Source organism: Mycetomoellerius zeteki, unplaced genomic scaffold (genome assembly GCF_001594055.1).
Source record: "Mycetomoellerius zeteki isolate Tzet28-1 unplaced genomic scaffold, Tzet1.0 scaffold62, whole genome shotgun sequence".
Classification (NCBI taxonomy): domain Eukaryota; kingdom Metazoa; phylum Arthropoda; class Insecta; order Hymenoptera; family Formicidae; genus Mycetomoellerius; species Mycetomoellerius zeteki.
In genome coordinates this window covers 3,853,969-3,875,503 of record NW_017257632.1, presented here as the reverse complement: position 1 = coordinate 3,875,503, position 21,535 = coordinate 3,853,969, and the positions used below count along the sequence as shown (strand labels likewise).

Below are 21,535 nucleotides of genomic sequence, written 5' to 3'. Positions count from 1 at the left end.
CGGGTGGAATAAAAATAAAATGCGACTTTTGTGTATATTCGTACGTTCCATAACGCTCGCGTTCAAGAGAAATGATGACAGAACGTCGAGGAACGTTGTGATTTGTTGAAATGACGTGTGTTCGACGTGGTGGCTGTCGACGAAGGACTCGATTGTACGTGAAGGCGAGCGTTCACGTGCGGAAAGAAATCGCGAATGACATTTTGCAGGAGTGATGGCTATTTCGGGCCGGACACGCGGGTGTGCTGCATTTATAAGACATTCCTCGCGAATGGTTTACTGCAGGTGAGCAATGCAGATAGCTATGTTTATGCTGGCATATCTATTCAGGTTTTGTAAGCAAATAAACGATCAAATTTAAGGAAAATTTCGTTGATCACGAATCCTTAAACGTGTAGATTCTTTGAACAAGTATAAATTAACAGGTTCCTTTCTAATTTGACAATCATTACGCAAATTCTATGACTACTTGATCTAAATATAATACAAATATATTTACACTTTTACACTTTTTAAAAAATTAAATTAAATATTGTTAAATTAAGTTTCTAACTCTTTTAAAAACTTACTTTAAATTCGAGTAATTAAAATAAATATAAAAATTAAAAATAAACATGATAAAGTATATTATAACACGCAAAAATTAAGAAAATAGACTTGTAATCTTGTCTTCGTAAATATTTTTATCCGTGAGAACATCATTATATTTCAATAGTTTTCAAGATATTAGTTATTAAAATTATTAAATTATTTCGAATCAAACTTTAGTAACGCAAATAAGCAATATATATATATATATATATAAAATACAATTTATTTTATATTAAATTTTGTTTAATTTTATAAATGTAATTTTATAACCGCACAGATGAAGAAAATATATTCTTATTTTTCAAATTAAAAGATGCAATAGGCATATAGAATGCGTTCAAGTATTTTGTAAACATAATGATAATTTATTTACCAAAATTAGATGTAATGCGATGGTATCTCGTAATAAAAATAATTGCGATGCTCTACGATACACTTCAGAATAATAGAAAATTCACAAAAATACTCATTGAATTCGCATCCACTCATGCCGTCATGACATTCCAATTATCCGTAGTCTCAATTCCAATTTAGCGGATAAAATGTCAGAGTTGTATGTGCTAGAGACGGGACGCGGGGAGGATAATCATCGACAGGAAACGTATTAACAAGGGACTTAATGCGAAGCGGTTATTCTCATTGAGAATTGCAGACGACGGCGGCTGGACGGTTTTCTTCATGAATATTGAATTGTGTAATTTCATAATTCAGTGATTAGACATAAATTTCCCCAGTGGGTCGTTGCCTTCGATCCTCCGCAGGGAACGAAGGAGAACAAAAGAGGACGAAAACGCGCAAGAGGAACGACTAACTGGGGAGAAAAGAAAGACCTTACCATATAGGAGTTACACAACTCATAAAATATAAAATTCATTCATCTTCGATCCTCGATATTCGTAGACAATATTTCGTATATTATAAAATAAGATCGTAAAATGTTAAAGCATATTTAAGTCGGATATGCGATCTTGTCAGATTATTCCAAAAGTAATACCTTCGTAAATTACGTTATGAATTACGTTAATTGAAACGATGTAAAATGGAAAATTGGATATTTTATATATTGTTATACATATACATATTTATATTTTAAAAATCAGTTCAAATTATCGAGGGCATTCGTCTATAAATAAAGTGATTTCGTTGCTATAACAATAATAATTTCGTATCTTTATCGATGCATTCAGCGTAATGAAAATTGTTCGTTTAATTCATTTAAATTAATTTAACTAATGTTCCTTTAATAAATTGTTCCTGTAAACTGACAAATTATAAAAAGGAAGCAAAAAAATGATATCTCAATATTACCAATAGTATAGAATAAAATAAGAAAGATTATCAGAGCAGAGTTTACGAAGAAACCTCAAATCTTTTCAGATTCGTATTTCCGAGACTTACAAAGATGTGCGGGAAACGAAGGAGTGACGAGATGTGAAGCTTTTTCTTATTCGCATAATTCTCGTCGCATAAGTGAACGTTCCTATTGCGCTCGATGCACGTTACATTAAGCTCAAGGTGATATGGAAGCAGAAGACGAAGTGGATGATGAGTTGTCGGAGGCCGTCGACACGGAAGTAATTAAACAATTTGCATTAATGCTTTTGTCGTTATAACAGAATGGCTGCAATTTAAACAAATTAAAGACACTTTGTGACTAGAGAACCTGGATATTAACGATTTAAAAATTGTCAAAAAATTATATAAAAGAAAATAAGAATTCTTAAATGTCGCTTTTGATACTTTAGAACAAAATAATTATCTAAAATTTTTATTTAATGTTGTTACTTATTCATAATTCTCTTTTATAAAAAATTAAAAAGTAAAAAATTATATTATATAAATTCTCTCGTACTGTAAAAGATTCTAACATATTTTTAAGAGATACAAAATGTTTTATAAAATTCACGTATGTAAAAATAATAATAATAATAACATATCGAAATAATTTAAAAAATAATGTTTACTAATTGATAAAATGTATGTATTTTTAAAACTGTTCTTTCATTCTAATTCTTTCATTCTAAAAGTGTATTATTGAAATCCAGGTCCCAGTCAATTAAAAGTCAATCATTATTCAATTTTGTTTATTTAGTTTAGAATTTCAATTTCTCCTAGAGTTTCAGTTTACTATGTTTCTCTTTTCAATCTCACAAAATAACATCATAGAATCACAGAATAGCGAGATAAAAGATAAATTGTGGCGAACAAACAGATAGCTTCGATTTCCGATACCTTTGGTAGGCGAATCATAACAACAACCTCGAAAACTTCGAGACGATGAAGATCTCTACAAAGCCGGTGTCCGAGAGGACACCGGAGAAGGACGACTGTCCTTTAGTGCGCTCGTCCAATCTCGAGCAATCGGACATTGTCGGCTCCACCGACGACAGTCCTAAAAAGTTGAAAACGTCCGCGCGATCAGAATCAAAAGTACCCCTAAGTACAAGCACAAAGACTGATGTGAAGGAGATTGAGATCGCCAGGCTGTGTAGAAGCAAGAGGATCAGCTGCCAAGACACTATACACGAATACGACGAGGACGACAACCTCACTATGGATAGAGTTGGAAGGTAATTGATTCATATTGATTTTGTGTTATTCAATGACAGCATATTGTTGAATTAATTATTCTTAAATCTTTTTGAAGAGTTTTAACGAAATGTTAGAGTTGCCATATAACAACATATTAGGTACATTTTACACAAATTATTTTTATTTTATTTTTCCATAACGTTTAAACACTTAGATATTATTATTATTATTGTTAACCATTATAGAAAATAGTAAACAAAAATTTATAAAAACTATGACAAATTTGTGTGTGCACAATCGTTAAATTTTTATGACAAAGATATCTGGAGACGCATCCTGCTGTGGTCGAAACGTGGCTGCGGGAAAAAGCGAGCCTCCAGCTTCGACAGAGGTTGCAGAACACGTATATGCTGCAAACGATAACACCGAACGTACCAAGCGCGCCCAGCGTGCAGCAGGAAGAGAACCTTCTCAACCGGAACAAACGTAACAGCGTCACATCCGATCTCTTTCAGACTTGGTTGGCCTCGAGTTCACCCGCTAAGCGCAGCAGGAGTCCCAACAGGTAAAAAAACAACAGATTAACAACAAAATAACTTTATTTCACATCTTCGTGTTATATAATCAAATCACTCCAAGTCATATTAAGATAAATAACATAAATAAAATATAATAAACTAAATGATATATAAATATCATATATAACTCGTTTTATATATTTTGATAAAATAATCAATCTTTTAAAAATCTTTTTGAACTTATAATTGGAACTCGCTTCGTACTTAGGTAGCGCAAGTATTAAATCTTCCAGGCCTTACAGCACGCTAATGGGTCGTCGCGAGGAGCTCGGTAGATTGGACGAGAGCGATCTATTTATGGAGCTGATAAGGGACGTGGCAAACGAATTGGACATCAATGTCCTCTGCCACAAGATCCTGGTAAACGTCGGCCTACTCACTTATGCCGATCGCGGCAGCCTGTTCCTGGCAAAGGGACCCTTGGAGGATCGGTATCTGGTGGCGAAACTATTTGACGTCACTCAGGAAACCGAGCTCGAGGAAGCCATCCAACGGGCTAAGAACAAGGAACTAAAAATACCGTTCGGAGTCGGCATCGCCGGTTACGTAGCGCAAACTAAGGAGATTATCAACATCAAAGACGCTTACAAGGTTTCAGATTACATTTCCTAGGGTGTTTCGATACATTTCTCTGAACTTTCTGTTTAACCTCATGGCGTCGTGATTATTACAACGTCGTAGCTCGATAAAGAAAACATGTAATTAACCCTCTGAGTAATTGTCTAAGAGCTAATTATAATCGATGACCAGTTTTGTATCTTTGTCGACAAGATTAAAATAGATATTTCTGTTCACGCTCATCAGGATCCGAGATTCAACAGCGCCATTGACATGCGAACCGGATATAAGACGACATTGATTCTGTCGATGCCAATCTGCAATTACGAGGGCGACGTTATCGGGGTTGCTCAGATCATCAATAAGACGAACGGCAGCAACGAATTTACAGACAGGGACATCGAGGTGTTTCAAAGGTGGGAAAATTGTAGAAGATATGTTCCAAAAATTGATAGCTTCGCATAACTGTGCATAATAACTAGGTACCGGACGCTTAGATAGACGTTGGAACGTGTAAACATTAACTGATTACATAATGGCGCAAGGCCAGTTATAAGACTATGTAATTGCCATGTACGCGCAATTATAATCGGCACCGCGGTTGATCGATACGTTTATTAATACGATCGCACGTCTAATTTTACGACGGCATCGATTATTGCAGATACCTCACATTCTGTGGCATCGGTATACAGAACGCGCAGTTGTTCGAGCTGTCCGTGCAGGAATACCGGCGCAATCAAATACTCCTCAATCTGGCGCGGAATATATTCGAAGAACAGAACAATCTCGAGTGTCTCGTCACAAAGATCATGACCGAAGCGAAGGAGTTGCTCAAGTGCGAGAGATGTGCCGTTTACCTGCTGGATTTGGACTGCGGCGAGGCAGTAAGTACTTTCTCTCCACGAATTCAATTTTTCAATGATATATTACCTACGATAATATTGTATCGGATTGTATAATAAAGTCGCAAAAAAATGTAGAGCAATTTTTCAAACTAGTTACAAAACGAATTAGTGTTTAATTTTAAATGCCCCAGTTAAATGCCAGTTAAATACCTCATATGGCAGTTAAAAACACAATTAAAGATGCTAAAATCTGTTTTAGGGACATCTTGAGAAAATTGTCGAGCGACCCGGGAAGTCGGTGCAAGAGAGCAGAAAGCCGTTGTCGAGAAGAGAGGTGAGTGGCACCGCCACGTGTTACTCGAATTTGTAAGTCTGATGATCTTTTTCTCTTTCCTGGCGACTCAGAGCAATAACATCAACATGGAGGACATTATTCAACAGCATGTGAGTAATCTCGACTTTATAAATCAAATATATACCTACATAAATAAACAAGAAGACGCAATTTTTCAACCCTTCCGACGAAGTAAACGTATATTCCTTCGTCGCTTAACTTCTGTGACGTTAATCAACACATTAAATCTTTTTAATAGTTTAACATTTTATTTTCTTAGAGATACCACAGATCTTTTTTATTCTTCAGTGTTTACATAATCTATTGTTTTCAGGCATCGACCGAAGGTAGTAAATTTACCATGGTATTCGAGATGGAGAACGAAACACAAGAAGCTCGGGTGTATCGACCAAGTAACAACAATCTATCGAGTTCCCTGGGACAGATCGCAAGATATGTTGCCGCGACTGGTCAAATTCTCAACATTGGCGACGTCGCCACGTGGCTGAAGAAAGACGTAATGGAGAGTGGAAAGGAACCCATCAGAAGTATTCTATGTATGCCGATCGTCAACGGACAAAGAACTGTCATCGGAGTTGCTCAATTGATCAACAAGGTTTGAATTGATAAAATTTCATTTTTAATTTTTAAGTACAATAATAATCCGTAATAATCCATAATAATCTTGAATAATCTATTAATCTGTTATTGATAGTTTGTATTTGCATTTAGATATACGTATTTTGCATTTAATCTTTAATAATCCGTTAATGATAATCTGCATATGTGCTGCATTATATATCACACAATTTTTATGTTATTGACTTTTTAAACTATATTATACGTTGCTTGAGAACAGATCGCTGAGTGTTAAGCAATGATATTGTAGCATGATAAAATTCATCATATGATAATAAAAAAAAATAGGTATTAATTCTGGCATTATTTAATAAGAGATATTCTTCTCTTATTAACAATCACTAGATAAAATTATTAACAGCGACTGGTACTTATTGATTCTTCATTATTCGTATGAAGTGTCCAGGATATATAGGGTGTAATTGAAATAACGCCCGCTAATTATATAGCTATTCCTAATAAAAAACTGAGACGAAAAGTCCTCTACATTTTGCAATTTTCGCAATACTTTTTTTTTAGTTACCCAATGAGCAAAATGTCTAAAATCGACGTATAAGATAGCTCTAAGATAGCTTTAAGAGTTCTTTAAGAGAAAAATTTTCAAAATATTCCACAAAAAATACGGAAAGATATCTTAAAATTGTCTTATATATCGATTTTCCGTTTATTCAGCAATATTTAGAAATTAATATCTCGTTAACTATTGCGAAAATTACAAAATGGTAGAGGACTTTTCGACCGGAAAAATGTGTTATAAAAATCATCAAAGAGAACAATGAAAATTGAAGTATAATATTGAGATATTAGAATCACCTCACACGAGTAATTACGTTAAAAAAAATTACGCGAGTAATGTAGGATTAATAATGAACAAAATTATCTTTGCAGGACAACGGCACATCCTTCACCGACTCTGACGTGTCAATATTCGAGGCATTTGCTATTTTCTGCGGTCTCGGTATTCATAATACGCAGATGTACGAATCCGCGTGTAAGCTGATGGCGAAGCAGAAGGTGGCCCTCGAGTGCCTGAGTTATCACGCGACCGCCAACAACGAAGATGCTCTACGCCTCGTCTCCGATCCTATACCGTCCGCCGAAACGTACAACCTCTACAGTTTCACATTCATCGACTTTGATCTCACAGACGAAGACACGTGCCGTGCTACCATCAGAATGTTCAAGCAGTGTGATCTTATACAGAAATTCCACATACCGTACGACGTTCTGTGTAGGTGGATCCTGAGTGTGAAGAAAAATTATAGGTAAATATTCTCCTTTCATTATTTATTTTGTTTCACGCTTCTATTTCTTCATGAAAATTCTAAACATGCAATCTTAAACAAAATTACAATTGGGAATTATTCTTGACAGACCAGTAAAGTACCATAATTGGCGGCACGCGCTGAATGTCGCGCAAACGATGTTTGCGATGTTGAAGACCGGCAAAATGGAACAATTTATGACCGATCTGGAAATTCTTGGACTCCTAGTGGCTTGTCTCTGTCACGATCTAGATCACCGTGGCACCAACAATGCGTTTCAGATGAAAACCGAGTCTCCACTGGCAATCCTTTACTCAACCAGCACAATGGAGCATCATCACTTCGATCAGTGCGTCATGATCCTGAATTCTGATAGCAACAATATCTTCCAGAGTTTATCGATGGAAGACTACAGACGCGTGATGAAAGTCGTGGAGAGTGCTATTCTGTCAACCGACCTAGCGATGTATTTTAAAAAGAGGAATCGCTTCATGGAAGTGATCGACGAGGGCGAGTTTGATTGGCAGAGCGAGGAGAAGAAAGAATGTAATTCCTTAATAATAATCTTTATTCAATAGTTTTCCAAATATCACAAATAATTAATTAATTTTGTTTTTTTTCGCAGTGCTATGTGGCATGATGATGACAGCGTGTGACGTGAGCGCGATAGCAAAGCCCTGGGATGTGCAGCATCGCGTGGCAAAGCTGGTAGCTGATGAGTTCTTCGACCAAGGCGATCTAGAGCGCCTTCAGCTCAACCAGCAGCCGGTGGCGATGATGGATCGCGAGAGGAGGGATGAATTACCACAAATGCAGGTCGGCTTCATTGACGTGATCTGCCTGCCACTCTACAAGGTCTTATCGGAAACGTTTCCATGGATACTGCCGCTCTACGAAGGCACCACGGAAAATCGAAAGCACTGGCAGGATTTGGCGGAAAAAGTCGAGATGGGACTGACATGGATCGATCGCGACACGATCGAGGAACCAGTGGAAGAATTCGTTTCTTACGAACCTAAAGACATTGAGTTCACGGTCACAACTTTAAACTGCGCTCATGCTGACAAGAAGGAACAAATGCCGGACAGATCGTCGCTCGGCAGGTTCGCCTCATTGAGAAAGGGTGGACGTACGTTGAGCAAAGGAGTCCGACATCGCATCAGCAGATCTCTTTACGCGAGAAGCAGCTCGGAGGATGCCGGTAAGTCGAAGGCGTTGCTCCCAGAAAGGAAGAATCGGAACAAGCTGTGCCTGCTCATTTGACGGCTAACTTCGACAACGCTCGAAAGCATCCCTGAATGATGGGCCAACGGATAGCAATACTTGGAAATGAATATTTAAATACACATCGCAACTTCCAGAGAGATCGCGAAAGACAAAACCTTTAACGTTGATACTGCCTGGAAGCTGAAGTTTGACAGATGTGTAGACGCGAGCTGTCATTAAAAAAGAGCTTTAGGGTGAACCAAGAAGTCGCTCTTAGAGGAATAATATTGTCTGCTTCCATAACTAAGTCAGACTATTCTCGAAGAGTAGAATGATATCGAATAAATTACTTGAATAAAGCTCTTTTGGGGCTGCTTTCAGTTGCAGAGAAATACATACAGGAAATGAATCCTTTGAGAGAACTTTTAAAAGAAGAAATATTGATATTTGCAGAAATAATCACTATATTTTGTTCTTCTTTCTCTTACGTTAAGCCTCTGACCTGTGTTACACCTCTCTCATATGCTTGTGGTGCGCACGCTGATTATTCAATTGTCACAAGCAAATGAGACCTACAGTTTTAATGCCAGTTCCGAATGGCAAATTTTTCGAGAGGTTTCTGTGGGCTGCAAGGATACTCTCGGGAGATTGCCTTTTCCGAAACGAGACACGAGCGTAAATATTTTGGTTCCTACCAGGATCGAATTCGGGACTTCTGGCATGATAGACCAGTGCGCTGCCTGCCATGCCACGCTCGCGCTAATTAAATCACTATATGTGATCATTTAATTAAGAATATTTGATCAGATATAAGATCGATTAAAAGAAATAAAAGATAAGAAGACAGAAAAAAAATTTGCAATGAGAAGAAATAACGATAAATTTAGTAATTTGTAAAAAGTAAATATTCTTGCGAAGAAAAAACAAGTTTAATTAGATCTGAGAAAACTGACAATATGGACAAAAAAAATTATATTCAAGTCAAAGAATAATTTTCAACCAAAAGTAAAATAGATCGAAATGTGATAATTGATCACGTTTCAACAAAAAACTGGTTTAATTTTTTTTAATCGAGAAATTATGCTAAAGATAAAGTATGATATTCATTATGATGATACTCTGTCATCATTCATTTTATAATTTAAATAAAATAAAGGAAAATAAAAATTTCAATATTATTTAACCGAATTAGGCACAAATTCGAATTAATGTATTCAAAGTTCAACGTCAGACATGTAAAACTTACAATTAGTATGAAAATTATAGAACCAAATAAATGCATATTTACATAATTTCCGGAAAACATTCTTGTAAAGGAAAATACGCTCAAAGAGGATACTCTATTAATTTCGAGTATTTTCCACTATCTCCATTGCCAGAGTAGAAAACGACGAATCAAAATATCGAAATAATTAACAAAATGGCGAATCTTCGTAGGACAAAGACGATGAACTACATAGCCCAAGAAAAGGAAGAAGAAAAGTTTAGAAAGAATCAAAGGGAAATATCCGAGGTGATCTCGCATACATCACACGTCAGATTCCGAGAAGACTGTTGCCCGTAGATTTTAAGGCGATAATACGTAGACAACGGTATTACGTAAAACACGTATGCTTAGTCGATGGCTAGGTAGCTAGTGAACTTGACGGTCGGTCGTTGCACCTCACAACGACATTGCTCATAATCGTAATCCCGTAGAACACGAGGAAGCGTGTTGTATGTGTGAATGTGTCGGCGTCGTCGAATGATGATTATGATGATAATGATGATGATGATGATAATAATGATGATGATGATGATGATGATGATTATAATGATGATGAGGATGATGATGAGGATGATGAGGATGATGATGATGATGATGATGATGATGATGATTGATGATGATGATGATGAGAATGATAATGATGATGATGATGATGATCATGATGATGATGATGATGATGACGATGATGATGATGACGATGATGATGATGACGATGATGATGATGACGATGATGATGATGACGATGATGATGATGACGATGATGATGATGACGATGATGATGATGACGATGATGATGATGACGATGATGATGATGATGATGATGATGATGATGATGATGATGATGATGATGATGATGATGATGATGATGATGATAATGATGATGATAATGATGATGATGATGATGATGATGATGATGATGAATTCAATTTTGACAATCTTTTTGTATCACATCTTGACGATATTCTAGGCTATACAGTTCGGCGTACGAAGGGATCGGTGATGATGACGCTTACGAATTGAAAATGTGCGAATCGAACTCGCGGACACGCTGCTTCACGATATGGCAGTTTAAGTCAGAAACAAGCGCAGTTTAAGTAATTGTCTTATCATCTTAGACCCGTCTTCAGAGCGATCTCCGCGATAACAAAGAAAAAGAGAGAGATGCTCAACTGACATGATTAAAAAAAATTGCTTTAAAATCGAATTATTCATTTTAATTAAATCCTTAAAGTTTTTTTAATCAAATAAATAAATAAGTTTAAAATATTTCATAGATTTTATGAATAAAAAGGATATTTAAGTAGATGTATTTGAAAAATAATTTAAATCATGTAACAAATTAAAAATTTTGAATTTCATGAGACAAAAGAATTTCATAAGCAAGTAAATTTAATGAGTTTCAAATTGTGTAAATAAAGAATTTCAACGAGTTTAAATTTTATAAGTAAAAAATTTTTAAACAGGACGCATTTCCAATTTCATACGTGAATAAATAAAAATTATGTATTACAAGATTTTTCTTTTAAGGAATTTGAGGCTGACTTGGGGAGTCGCGTAAGTCCGGAAATATTTATTCTTCAATCTCATTACATATGTATGTAAGATCTTTATGTGTACGTAAAGATCGTGGGCACATAGCGAGCGGTGATACTTTGATGTTACATCAATGTCTCATAAACGGAGACAATGATAGGATTAAATCATGCATGCAACATACGTAATCTGTGACGCAAGCATGATCGTGAGTTCACCGATTATTTTCGCAGTTTGAATTTTGTCAAACTATTGACCCCCTTTGGCAAGTACATAAATTACGTTACTCGCTGCAAAATTCGTTTACATTTCCATATAAGTTCCATCATTATGTACGTATCCGGATCGAGCGATTTCAGTCTCTGAGCAATCAAAGTCTGTAATTTAACACTTCTCTTTTTTTCACGTTTGATTGACGTCAGTCGAATTGCGGTCGGACACTGTGGAACTCAGTTAAATCAGAGTGCCCTCATTAGTTTTCATAAAATTCCCCAAACGTGTTATGTTTTCTGAGTGTGAGTCTGAAAGTTGAGCAACACGAGAGTGAGACTGGTTTCTAGTCTTTTGATATAGCTGCGAATCAATATGCCTACCAGAAATTGTTGCACATGGTTAAATAAAATCTGGATGTGCTCAAACAGTTGCGCGGATGTGTCGAATTATTTGAAATACCTTAAAAATGTAACCGATTGTTTTATTTGGATGTCTTATCTTACAATTATCCGAAGCATTATTCAAAAATCATTATCCTGATAACAAAATATTAGCAATTTGCGCGCAAATTGGTAGCAGATTCTACTCCAAATCTGCCTTCGCAGGTTTTGCGGTCAGGATACATCATCCTATCTAAATCCTTTCAAATTATTCTCATAAATGAGCGAAAATAAAACGTTTCAATTTAATCTAATTAATATAAATCAGAAAATATATAAATAATGAATATATATTAAATATACGGGGTTTCAGACCACCCTTCCTACCCTTTTATCTTCGCAGGATAAGGTCCAATCGAAAAAGTGTTCAAATAAAAGTTGTAGGGTTTCTAAAGACCTATTTACTGGCGCTATGAATTTGACCTTGAGTGGCATCGCCAAGGTCAAATCAAGGTCACATCGATTTTTTTAAATGGAACCCCTATTTTTAATTATATTTTCTTGTAGCTTACCTCGAGAGCTTTTCGAAACACTATAATAAAATATTTTTTCATTAAGTATTTTTCGAGTTATAAGGCTCGAAAGTTACAGTACAGCCGGCATTAGCATTACGCAAGTTGTCCAACCGACGGCTAAAATCTCTTGAATGTTGTTCAGGATCATGTCCTGGATAACATTTGTCAAGATCAAGGCCATTGCAGGCTGTACCTCTTATTTTCATTTTTGCATTAAAAATTCATTTTTACGTAAAAATGAAAATAAGAAGTACAATCACCAATGGCCTTGATCTTGATAAATGTTATCCAGGACATGATCTTGAACAACATTCAAGAGGTTTTAGCCATCGGTCCGACAACTTGCGTAATGCTAATGCCGGCTGTACATAGCAATACATTAACAATACTTGGTAATATTGCGCGCAATAGGTGGCAATATAGGATAACAATATTAACAATACAATAGCAATGCTAGCAATAAAGTGTGTTGTATTGCCATAATTATCAACCACTGTACATTAGTGTACATTTTTTTAAGCAGTGGTTGACCCCCTTAGAGTTTGGTAATAGTTATTAATATAAATGTATACTGAAATAATGCCAATCAAATGTTTGGTTAATATAACCAAAAACAATGTTACTTTTACAAATATTTAATAAGTATTACCAAACTGTTATCATTTGGTAATACTTACTAAATATCTGTAAATGTAACATTACTTTTTGTTATATTAACCAAACATTTGATTGGCATTTGTTCTAATAAAATGTTTCATATATATAATATACATATATTTAAATCTTTTATTTCTGCATAATTTCTTACAAAAAATTTCCTGTGCTCATATTACCCCTAAGGATGCTCATATTACCCAGAGGGTAATGAGCACCCGCTACCATTTCAACATTTGCATTAAAATAATCAATTTCAATACTAAGATACATAAAACATCAACAAATCTATCAAACGATATGCATAAGATTTTTTTATTCTTCAGTATGCTAGATATTATATCAAAATATTTCCTTAAGGTGCTCATAATACCCGATTCTATATATATTTTTTAATAGGCATATAAAGATCTTTTTTGTTTGGTTTTAAAATCATGACATGCATACCTGTGCATGCATGTCATGATTTTAAAACCGTGATGATCGCGCAGCCATTACACCCTCCGCCTCGATGAGAAAGTAAGTTGAAGTTGAAACTCCGAACCCTGACTCTTCGGGAGTACGGAAGCAGGTCACGATGCTGAAATTACAATATTGACAATAAGAAATAGCGATTGTATGCGACGCTAACGCGTCATGAAAAATGTTTGAGTCAGATTTTTCGCGCTCGAGATCAATCTTTAAACCAGAGCTGTCCAAGGTCGATGTTTTTTGGCTTGAAATTGAAATGTGTCGGTATTTGCACCTATTACCGTTCCTACTCTTTTCTTCATTGCTGTTTTGTCGTAGCGCGCGATTCTCGGTCTCATGGACGACATTAGTCTGAAATCGTTAAAAGTTTTTGACCTGTGCCTTTTGCTATGTTTAAAAGTATTCTGTTACTATAATATTATAAGATACTATTATTCATAATATATTTAACTATAAAAATATGAATAACAGAATACTTTTAAACTCAGTGAAAGGCATAGGTCAAAAACTTTTAACGATTTCAAATTAGTGAGACCGAACAAAACAGCAATGAAGGAGTAGGAACGGTAATATGAATGTATTGGTATGAATACCAATACATTTCGATTTCAAGCCAAAAAACACCGACCTTGGACAACTCTGTTTTAAACCAATATGTAACAAATATAAGAGCTACTGAATTATGATGTAAAATTATACATCATTGTTTGAATAACGAATTATCGCGACAATAATTAACTAATTATATTATATATGGAATCAATAACTAATTATATAGAATATGCATCTGTACTTGTTCGTGAGACGTTACGATTCTCGAAATATCACATCGAAGCGATTAACTTTGGTTAACTTCACAATAATCAGATCTGTTCTCTATAAAATGTTTTCAGATTCGTTCTCTACATCATTTACATTTTCTATATATTTATAACGTACACACAATTGAAACGAACTTATACATTCAATGCAGAAATAATATTCGATTTCGTAACTGATTCGAATTCTATCGAAATATGATATTGCGAGTTTTTTCTGGTTTCTTCTCGATATGGCTTACTGCTTCTTGCCTCAGCCGTCTATCGCTGAGAGGGCGCCAGTGCACAGTGCCAGTTCTGCGTTGAATTTCCATGTAAATCAACATTATTTCAATTAAATGCTTCCTTATTTATTTATTGTTTAAATAAGAGAACGAATTGCTAAATACGTTTTGATTGATTAAACGTCAATAATTAAGAGTCTTATAGTTTAGAGATTATAATATTTTATAAATATATAATAACTTAAATACTATGGCCCGTATTCAGAACGCGCTTTTATCGATAAAAGCGCAATTTTATCTCTGAAATTCTATAATATTCGTGACCTAAAGTATATTAACTCACTAACGTCGTTGTAAGCTCGTTCTGAATACGGACCTATACCTATATAATATATAGAGGCGTGTCGGATCGGGGATGGAGACTCTTTTGGCTTTTCTGGGTATGGAGTCATCCAAACGAGGGAGGGGGAGGTAATTTCAAAACAACACAAATATTTTATAACAAAGAAACGGGCTAATGAATACAGTGCGGTTTACAATGCGTAAATTAATGACTTTTTACAATTTATTCATTAAAACGATTACATAAATGACAATTTATTTCGGACGTTTCGACTCTTTTTGAATCATCATCAGCGAAGGATAAATAAATTGATGTCGATTATGTCAGTTCATCAAGGATAAGTCACTCACAAGTTGCCAGAATTGAAGTGTCAATTGTCTGCTGACACATGTGTTGAGTCGAGGGGGTAACCACTAGCTGAAATATTATCCTACAGATTACATGATTTCAATTGATTTCATACAATTTCATCTCATTACAAATAATTGTTTTCACTACATATGAAGTTATTTGATAACATAAACGATTTTATATAATATTACACAATGATTTCTCGTGATTGCACATGTAATTATCGCATTAAACATAGGAATTTCATATAAATTTTATAATGATTTCGGAGACTCTGTCCCACAATTACATTAAGTGATTACCCCCTCGTGTTGAGTGATTATGATAATTTCAATATTAAAAAAAAAGAGAGACTTAATTACCCTAGAGATTTTATCTTTTGTTGTATGTACGAAATACATTTTTACATACACACCCTACTCAAATACTGTTTTTTGTCAAATCACTCAAAATTTTTTTAATTTATCAAAAATAAACACATATTTTTTGTTAAATACCTCGGAAATTCTGGATGTAGAATTCAACCATCCCATCCATAGGAACTCTGGGAAAACTCCATACCCTCCATGAGGAAGTCTTCGTCTTCGGTTCGGATTACCACCTGGGTGCTCCCCGAATGTCATGTCATCCTTGTCTAACGTTCGGTAAAGAACAAGAATGGAGTAATACTTGGGTGACACTCGGATGGGAATCAGGACTCAGCACAGGATGAATATTAACAGTTGAACCAGCTTTTTATCATGGGAGATAAATTACACTAGTTTACAGTAAAAAATTATTTCAAACTTCAAACTGGACTAGATGTTTCTTATAGATTTTTGAATGCTGAAAACGATGCCGCAAGCTAAAATATTCTAGTATGTCAGGTTTTCAAGATAATTGAGGTTTGATGTCCAAAAAATAGCTTTTTTAAACAATATTCGACATTTTTTTTAAAGATTAATATTACCTTGAAATTAAAAGTGTATTGTTCATTCCCTGTAAAATATATATTTTTTAAATTTTGATATCTTATTTTTTAGTTAGGTTGTAAAGAATTCAAATACAGGGTTTTTCTAAGATAACAAATTTTCCACTTACTTTATGTTACAAAAAATATAAAAAATAACGTAAAAAATTCATTTTTTGTACATTAAACTTCAATAATTCGGAAACCTAACGTGCTAGTGAAATTTAATTTGCGGCATCGTTTTCAGCATCCAAAAATTTATAAAAAACATCTTATCTAGTTCAAAATAATTTTAAACAATTTTTTGTAAACTAAAATTATCGACTGCAATTGAAAAGAGTACAAGAACCCAAACACAAAGTCAAAAATTGGGACATAAGATGTCTTAGCCCGGATCTATAATAGATTTTAAGCTTTAAGTCATAAGAAATGGACGAATCAAAATCAATTATTCTCCTCGCATTCGACTGTAATTGGTCAATTTCTTACGGCTTAAGGCTTAAGACATCTATTGCAGATCCAAACTTAAGAACGTCTCATGTCTTGATTTTGGACTTTGTTGCCTGGATTCTTATGCTTTTTCCAATTGCAGTCGATAATTTATCTCTCGTAGTAAAAAGTTGATTTAATCTGTAATATTTACCTTGTTTATTATTATTTTAATTATGTATTATATATATACATATATTACATAACTTATAAAAAATTAAATATTATTATCGACATTTTGTCCTTCCACTGCAGTGTTTAAAAAAATCAGGACACTTGAATGAAACGAGGAATGGAGAAAGAGGCCGGAAACGTTATCTCGACGGGAATCGAGAGCGGATTATCTAACACAGGCCATATATTTACGCCGTTTTTATTAATAAAACATTTAGAAATTACACTCGTACGATGGTGTCCTTTATAGTTACGGATCATCAATCCAATATTGGTCCTACTACATTAAATTAAGTATAACAAACGGTTCCCCCTTTTTCTTTTTGCTTCCTTCCGTCTCCTTATATTTCGTGTCGACAAATAATCCGCTATTATATACATTATATGTAAACATGCGCATACGCGAGCACGTACATGCAGTCAGAGCCCTATGCACGTGATATTGCGACGTCCCAAAGAATTGGTTGGCGGGAAACTTCTCGGGAGACCTCCTTCTTGTGGCTTCTCGTTTGTTTTCTCCTTTCCTTTTTTTCGATATCATCTTTCTCTCGCTCGATCTCGGAGATCTTTCTTGGACAATCTCCGTACGTCTTCTCCAAGCGCTCATACGCGCTAGGAAATCGTATGCCGAGGCAGTGACACGCTTATTTGGCAAGATCCTTTCAGCAAACACCAACATCGCATTACAACGTCGGGCAGACTCCGCGGGCATTGTGATCAAGAACAAGAGATCGTTCGCCGTTGTGTCTGCGGCAAGTGCGCGTAAATCGAGGCTTTCAGTCGATGAAGAACCTCGATCCAAATTTTCGATATTGTGGACACGTGAGATTTTTACGCGTATTTATTCATACAGCAAAGATCTCCGAAGAATATCTTAAAAATGTTTAGACGTTCCTATTTTTACAGAAATCTGGCCAATTTATTACCGAAAGAGAGTAATTAATTACTTATTTTGAGTATTAAAAGTAAGGAGCAACAGTGCTTTTAATACTTAAAATAAGTAATTAATTGTTATCTTTCAGTATTGGCCAGTATTAGATTTCTATAAAGGTACATTCTAAGGATGTTCTCAGAACATCCGTCAGATAAAATGTGCTGTGTGAATATGTACATCGTACCGTTCTCTACATGAGACTCACGTTACGTTGGAATCGAAGTTATTATGCCAAAAAAAGACTTCCTGGCGTTGCGTCTCGCGTGCTATTTTAGGCTCCCAAAGCGCGTAAGAAAAAGTAAAGGTAAACATGGTGTTGCATCGTTGTATCGTTTGAGATCATTAGTATTTACAACTAATTAGCGGGAACGGAATATGAAAAGCGTCTAGCGTCGCGATGGGTGACCAGTTTCGACTAAGAGAACGGACTAAAATGTACAAAGTTTTTCGCATTACATCGCAAACGATTTTCGCCTTGATCACAATGCTAATCAATTTGTAATGTAACTTATTTTTTTTATAGATCACTGCTTTTTACACAATTTTTTTTCTTTTTTTTTTAGCCAATCCTCGGGTTTCTTTACGGCGCGGCAAATGTTTGTGCTAGTAATTCCAATTAAATCTACCATCTTTGTTGTCGAGAGGCATCCACACGCGCGACGAACTGAACATCCCATTCAATGTACATACGTATGTGAAAAAGCTTTATGCTTTATACACAAACGTGCGTGGATACACAAACGCAATGGAAGATACATCGCGGAAGATGAGAAGAACTCGGAGATTCGTTCGTCAGCATTCGTCGAGACTCGCCTGTAATTGAGGTTCTCAGTTCGGCGGAATTTGAACGAAACACGTGCTACAAACGCTAACATCGAATGCCATCTCTTTGCTAAGTAATTTACGCTGACACGCATCTCATTCACGTCTTATTAATTAAATGCAGGTGATACGATAAAGTCATAAATGAACAGTAAAAAAATATGTAGACCCCGTTGTATATATATATGACAAATCAAAGTAGTGGTTCATGGTAAGTTAACTCGCGTCGTTCAGTAACATTTACGAAGACAAAGTTTCATTTTCCTACCGTACCCTGATTCGCCATATATACCTCATATACTTTCGTATGTTATATGTTCTGTGTACGCACATAGAAAATTGAACCTATAGAAGTGCCACGGCTTTGTTACCCATTCACGCGCTTGGATACATGCTTTCCCTCAAGAACGCAGCAGCTGCCACTTAGGATCGAGACATCACGAATGCGAATGAATACGAGACTCTCTTGCCACAATTAGACTGACCTTGTATAACCTTGCATTGTTACAATTACATTGATAGATAGATCTGACAGTGCGAAATTTCTACAAATCCATCGCGTACATTTCCGCATGTATCCCTGTTTCCCGCAGGTTTTTATACATGTATTACAGATCTGATCACAGCAGATCAATCTACATTTGTCTTTCAGAATTAAGTACGAGGTACGGCCCAACGACAAGAGAGTTTTGACTCATTACACGTGTGTTCGGCAAGATTAATCGTGCAAGATGCACCTGAGCAAATTGCGGCCTACAAGATATCGTTGACGGAAAATTTCTTTTTTCAAGCCTTGCAGAATTTCGGCACCTTGTGAAAATGACTCAAACTAACCGGTATGCCCCATAATTGTGCCGACAGGCACTCACGAGCGCGTGCATGTCCGTGATTCTGGCGACATAATGTCTAGAGTACTGCACGGGGGGTCACATGAAGAACTCCCTGGATCGGCTAATATGCAGTCACGACGCAGGTCTATCCAGTACCGAGATCTCTATTAGCCTGAGCCCGCGCGTTGTTGGATCTGTCAGCAGGAGGCCGCGTGGCTTGTACACTCGATCGTTTTGCTCGCTGATGAACTTGGCAACCTTGCGTAGACACTTTTCATAGTGCGTTTCGGTACATATGCTTATCAGATAACCTGTGAGACAGTATAGGCAGCTCTCGCAGTATGTAGAACAACTGGCACGCTCTGCCTCGGCAAAGTAGTTGTTCAACTGATTGATCGTGTACTCGAACAATTGTCTGTCCAACTAAAGAAGAAATATTTTCTAATAAATATTTTTCGATCGTTTCTTTTGATTTTCAGAAAATATATTAGCTTTGCGATATACATAGATTAGAAATTGACTGCGATACTTACTCTACTTTCCAATTCTGTAGGAAACCGTGTTTGGAACTTGACCATAGTACCTTCACTGTAATCGCGCTGTATAAAAACTTTCTCACAGTTCTGAGGAGGCCCTCCACCTGCCTGCCCTCGTCCCGCGGACATGTCTTCCAGCGGTGTGAGGGCAGCATGATTACCCTAAAAAGATACAACATTGCCATATTTATTACAGATTATTAAGTCTATTTTTTGTAATACCAATGTACAGACTATAACCTTATCTCCCAAATATGACAATATAATAAATTTTCATACATGTTAATAAAGAGCGAATATTTATTATAGATATTAATATCAGATTCTTGTACAATAACGTACTTTTCTCTCGTAAATAATCTCTTCAGGTAGTACACATAATGTTTTCTTCGAGCTCTGACTCTATAAAATAAAATGTAATGTCGCATAACTATCTTTGAATTTCTTAGACTCTGCTATTTTCATCTGCTTCTTTTTACAAATATTAGAACATATACTTAATACATTCTCATGCTCTTAACATAAATAAGCATTGCATATCATTCTGATATTAGAAATAGCAATTGTATTTGACATTAGCGTTAACTTGTAGTACTTATATGGACATACTTTTCTATCATTACTAATCCTTTTAGATTACATTCCAGACAAATTCTCTAAACTCTGTGCATAAAATGAAGCTTAACGCTGATGTTTCAACTCGCTTTGTCTCTCGAAAACTCCCTTTTATCCTCGCATCACTCTTTGAGCCTGGAGTTAACCACAAAAACCGCACCCAGCTCCTACCTCGGAAATCGTGAGGACGGGCAGTCGCATCCTCGTTCCGTTTCGTAGCCACAATCGCTCTTCGATCAAGAATCGTGACGCAGGGAACTGATTTTCGAGAGAAGATCGCAAGACGGACGACCAAGCGAAACACTTTTCACGACCGAAGGGATGACAGCAAGATGAGCCAGAAAGAGGCGCTTGTGAGCGAGAGAGATGCAAAGAAAAAAAAGAGAGAAAGAGAACGCATGGAGGATGGACTCACCAGTGGCATTTTGAGCTTCGTCTTGCCGGTTGGTTGCCGTACGCTCCCGACGAAAGCCGAGCTCGACCGTTGCCGTCGCGCTCGCGTTTGCCGTGATTTCTTCGATGCGAATCGACGCGACGAGGACTCGGACTCGAAAAATCGGCCGAGGGACCGCTGTCGTCTGCACGCACACGAACAGACTCCACGACTCCGCAACTCGCGACCGCCATGAACGATGCGCGCGCATGCGAAATGCGATATTCGCTTTTCTCCCGCCCCGCTCTTCATCAAACATTTCATACCATTTCACTGTCCGACAAATTTAAACTTTTTTTTTAGACCACTGAAGGGATCAAGTGATTCTTATTAAGATTTTTTACATTTTACGTGGGCCACTTTGTATATAGAA

The 21,535-nt window shown here is 36.0% G+C and overlaps 2 protein-coding genes across 6 annotated transcripts; one reads left to right on the top strand and one right to left on the bottom strand.

Annotated features, from left to right (window-relative positions):
• The first annotated feature begins 229 nt into the window (after nucleotides 1-229).
• Nucleotides 230-9,394, top strand: Pde6 (phosphodiesterase 6). Of its 2 annotated transcripts, none has more exons than XM_018457345.1 (13): nucleotides 230-285; nucleotides 1,969-2,165; nucleotides 2,833-3,161; nucleotides 3,443-3,688; nucleotides 3,944-4,292; nucleotides 4,506-4,675; nucleotides 4,924-5,146; nucleotides 5,367-5,441; nucleotides 5,513-5,551; nucleotides 5,776-6,057; nucleotides 6,969-7,345; nucleotides 7,455-7,891; nucleotides 7,971-9,394. In XM_018457345.1, exons 2-13 carry the CDS (start codon nucleotides 2,112-2,114, stop codon nucleotides 8,606-8,608), a joined length of 3,219 nt encoding a protein of 1,072 aa, XP_018312847.1. In that variant the 5' UTR covers nucleotides 230-285; nucleotides 1,969-2,111; the 3' UTR covers nucleotides 8,609-9,394. The 2 variants fall into 2 exon arrangements, with proteins under 2 accessions (XP_018312847.1, XP_018312846.1); XM_018457344.1 differs by having other exon boundaries at nucleotides 3,935-4,292.
• Nucleotides 9,395-18,022: 8,628 nt separating this feature from the next.
• LOC108728472 (golgin subfamily A member 7) lies at nucleotides 18,023-21,355 on the bottom strand. Of its 4 annotated transcripts, XM_018457029.1 has the most exons (5): nucleotides 21,145-21,355; nucleotides 20,901-21,032; nucleotides 20,457-20,516; nucleotides 20,112-20,276; nucleotides 18,023-20,001 (listed from the first exon to the last, which is right to left on the bottom strand). In XM_018457029.1, the coding sequence occupies exons 1-5, from the start codon at nucleotides 21,151-21,153 to the stop codon at nucleotides 19,711-19,713; spliced, it is 657 nt and encodes a 218-aa protein (XP_018312531.1). In that variant the 5' UTR covers nucleotides 21,154-21,355; the 3' UTR covers nucleotides 18,023-19,710. The 4 variants fall into 4 exon arrangements, with proteins under 4 accessions (XP_018312531.1, XP_018312532.1, XP_018312533.1 ...); XM_018457030.1 differs by lacking the exon at nucleotides 20,457-20,516; XM_018457031.1 differs by lacking the exon at nucleotides 20,901-21,032.
• Nucleotides 21,356-21,535: the final 180 nt, after the last annotated feature.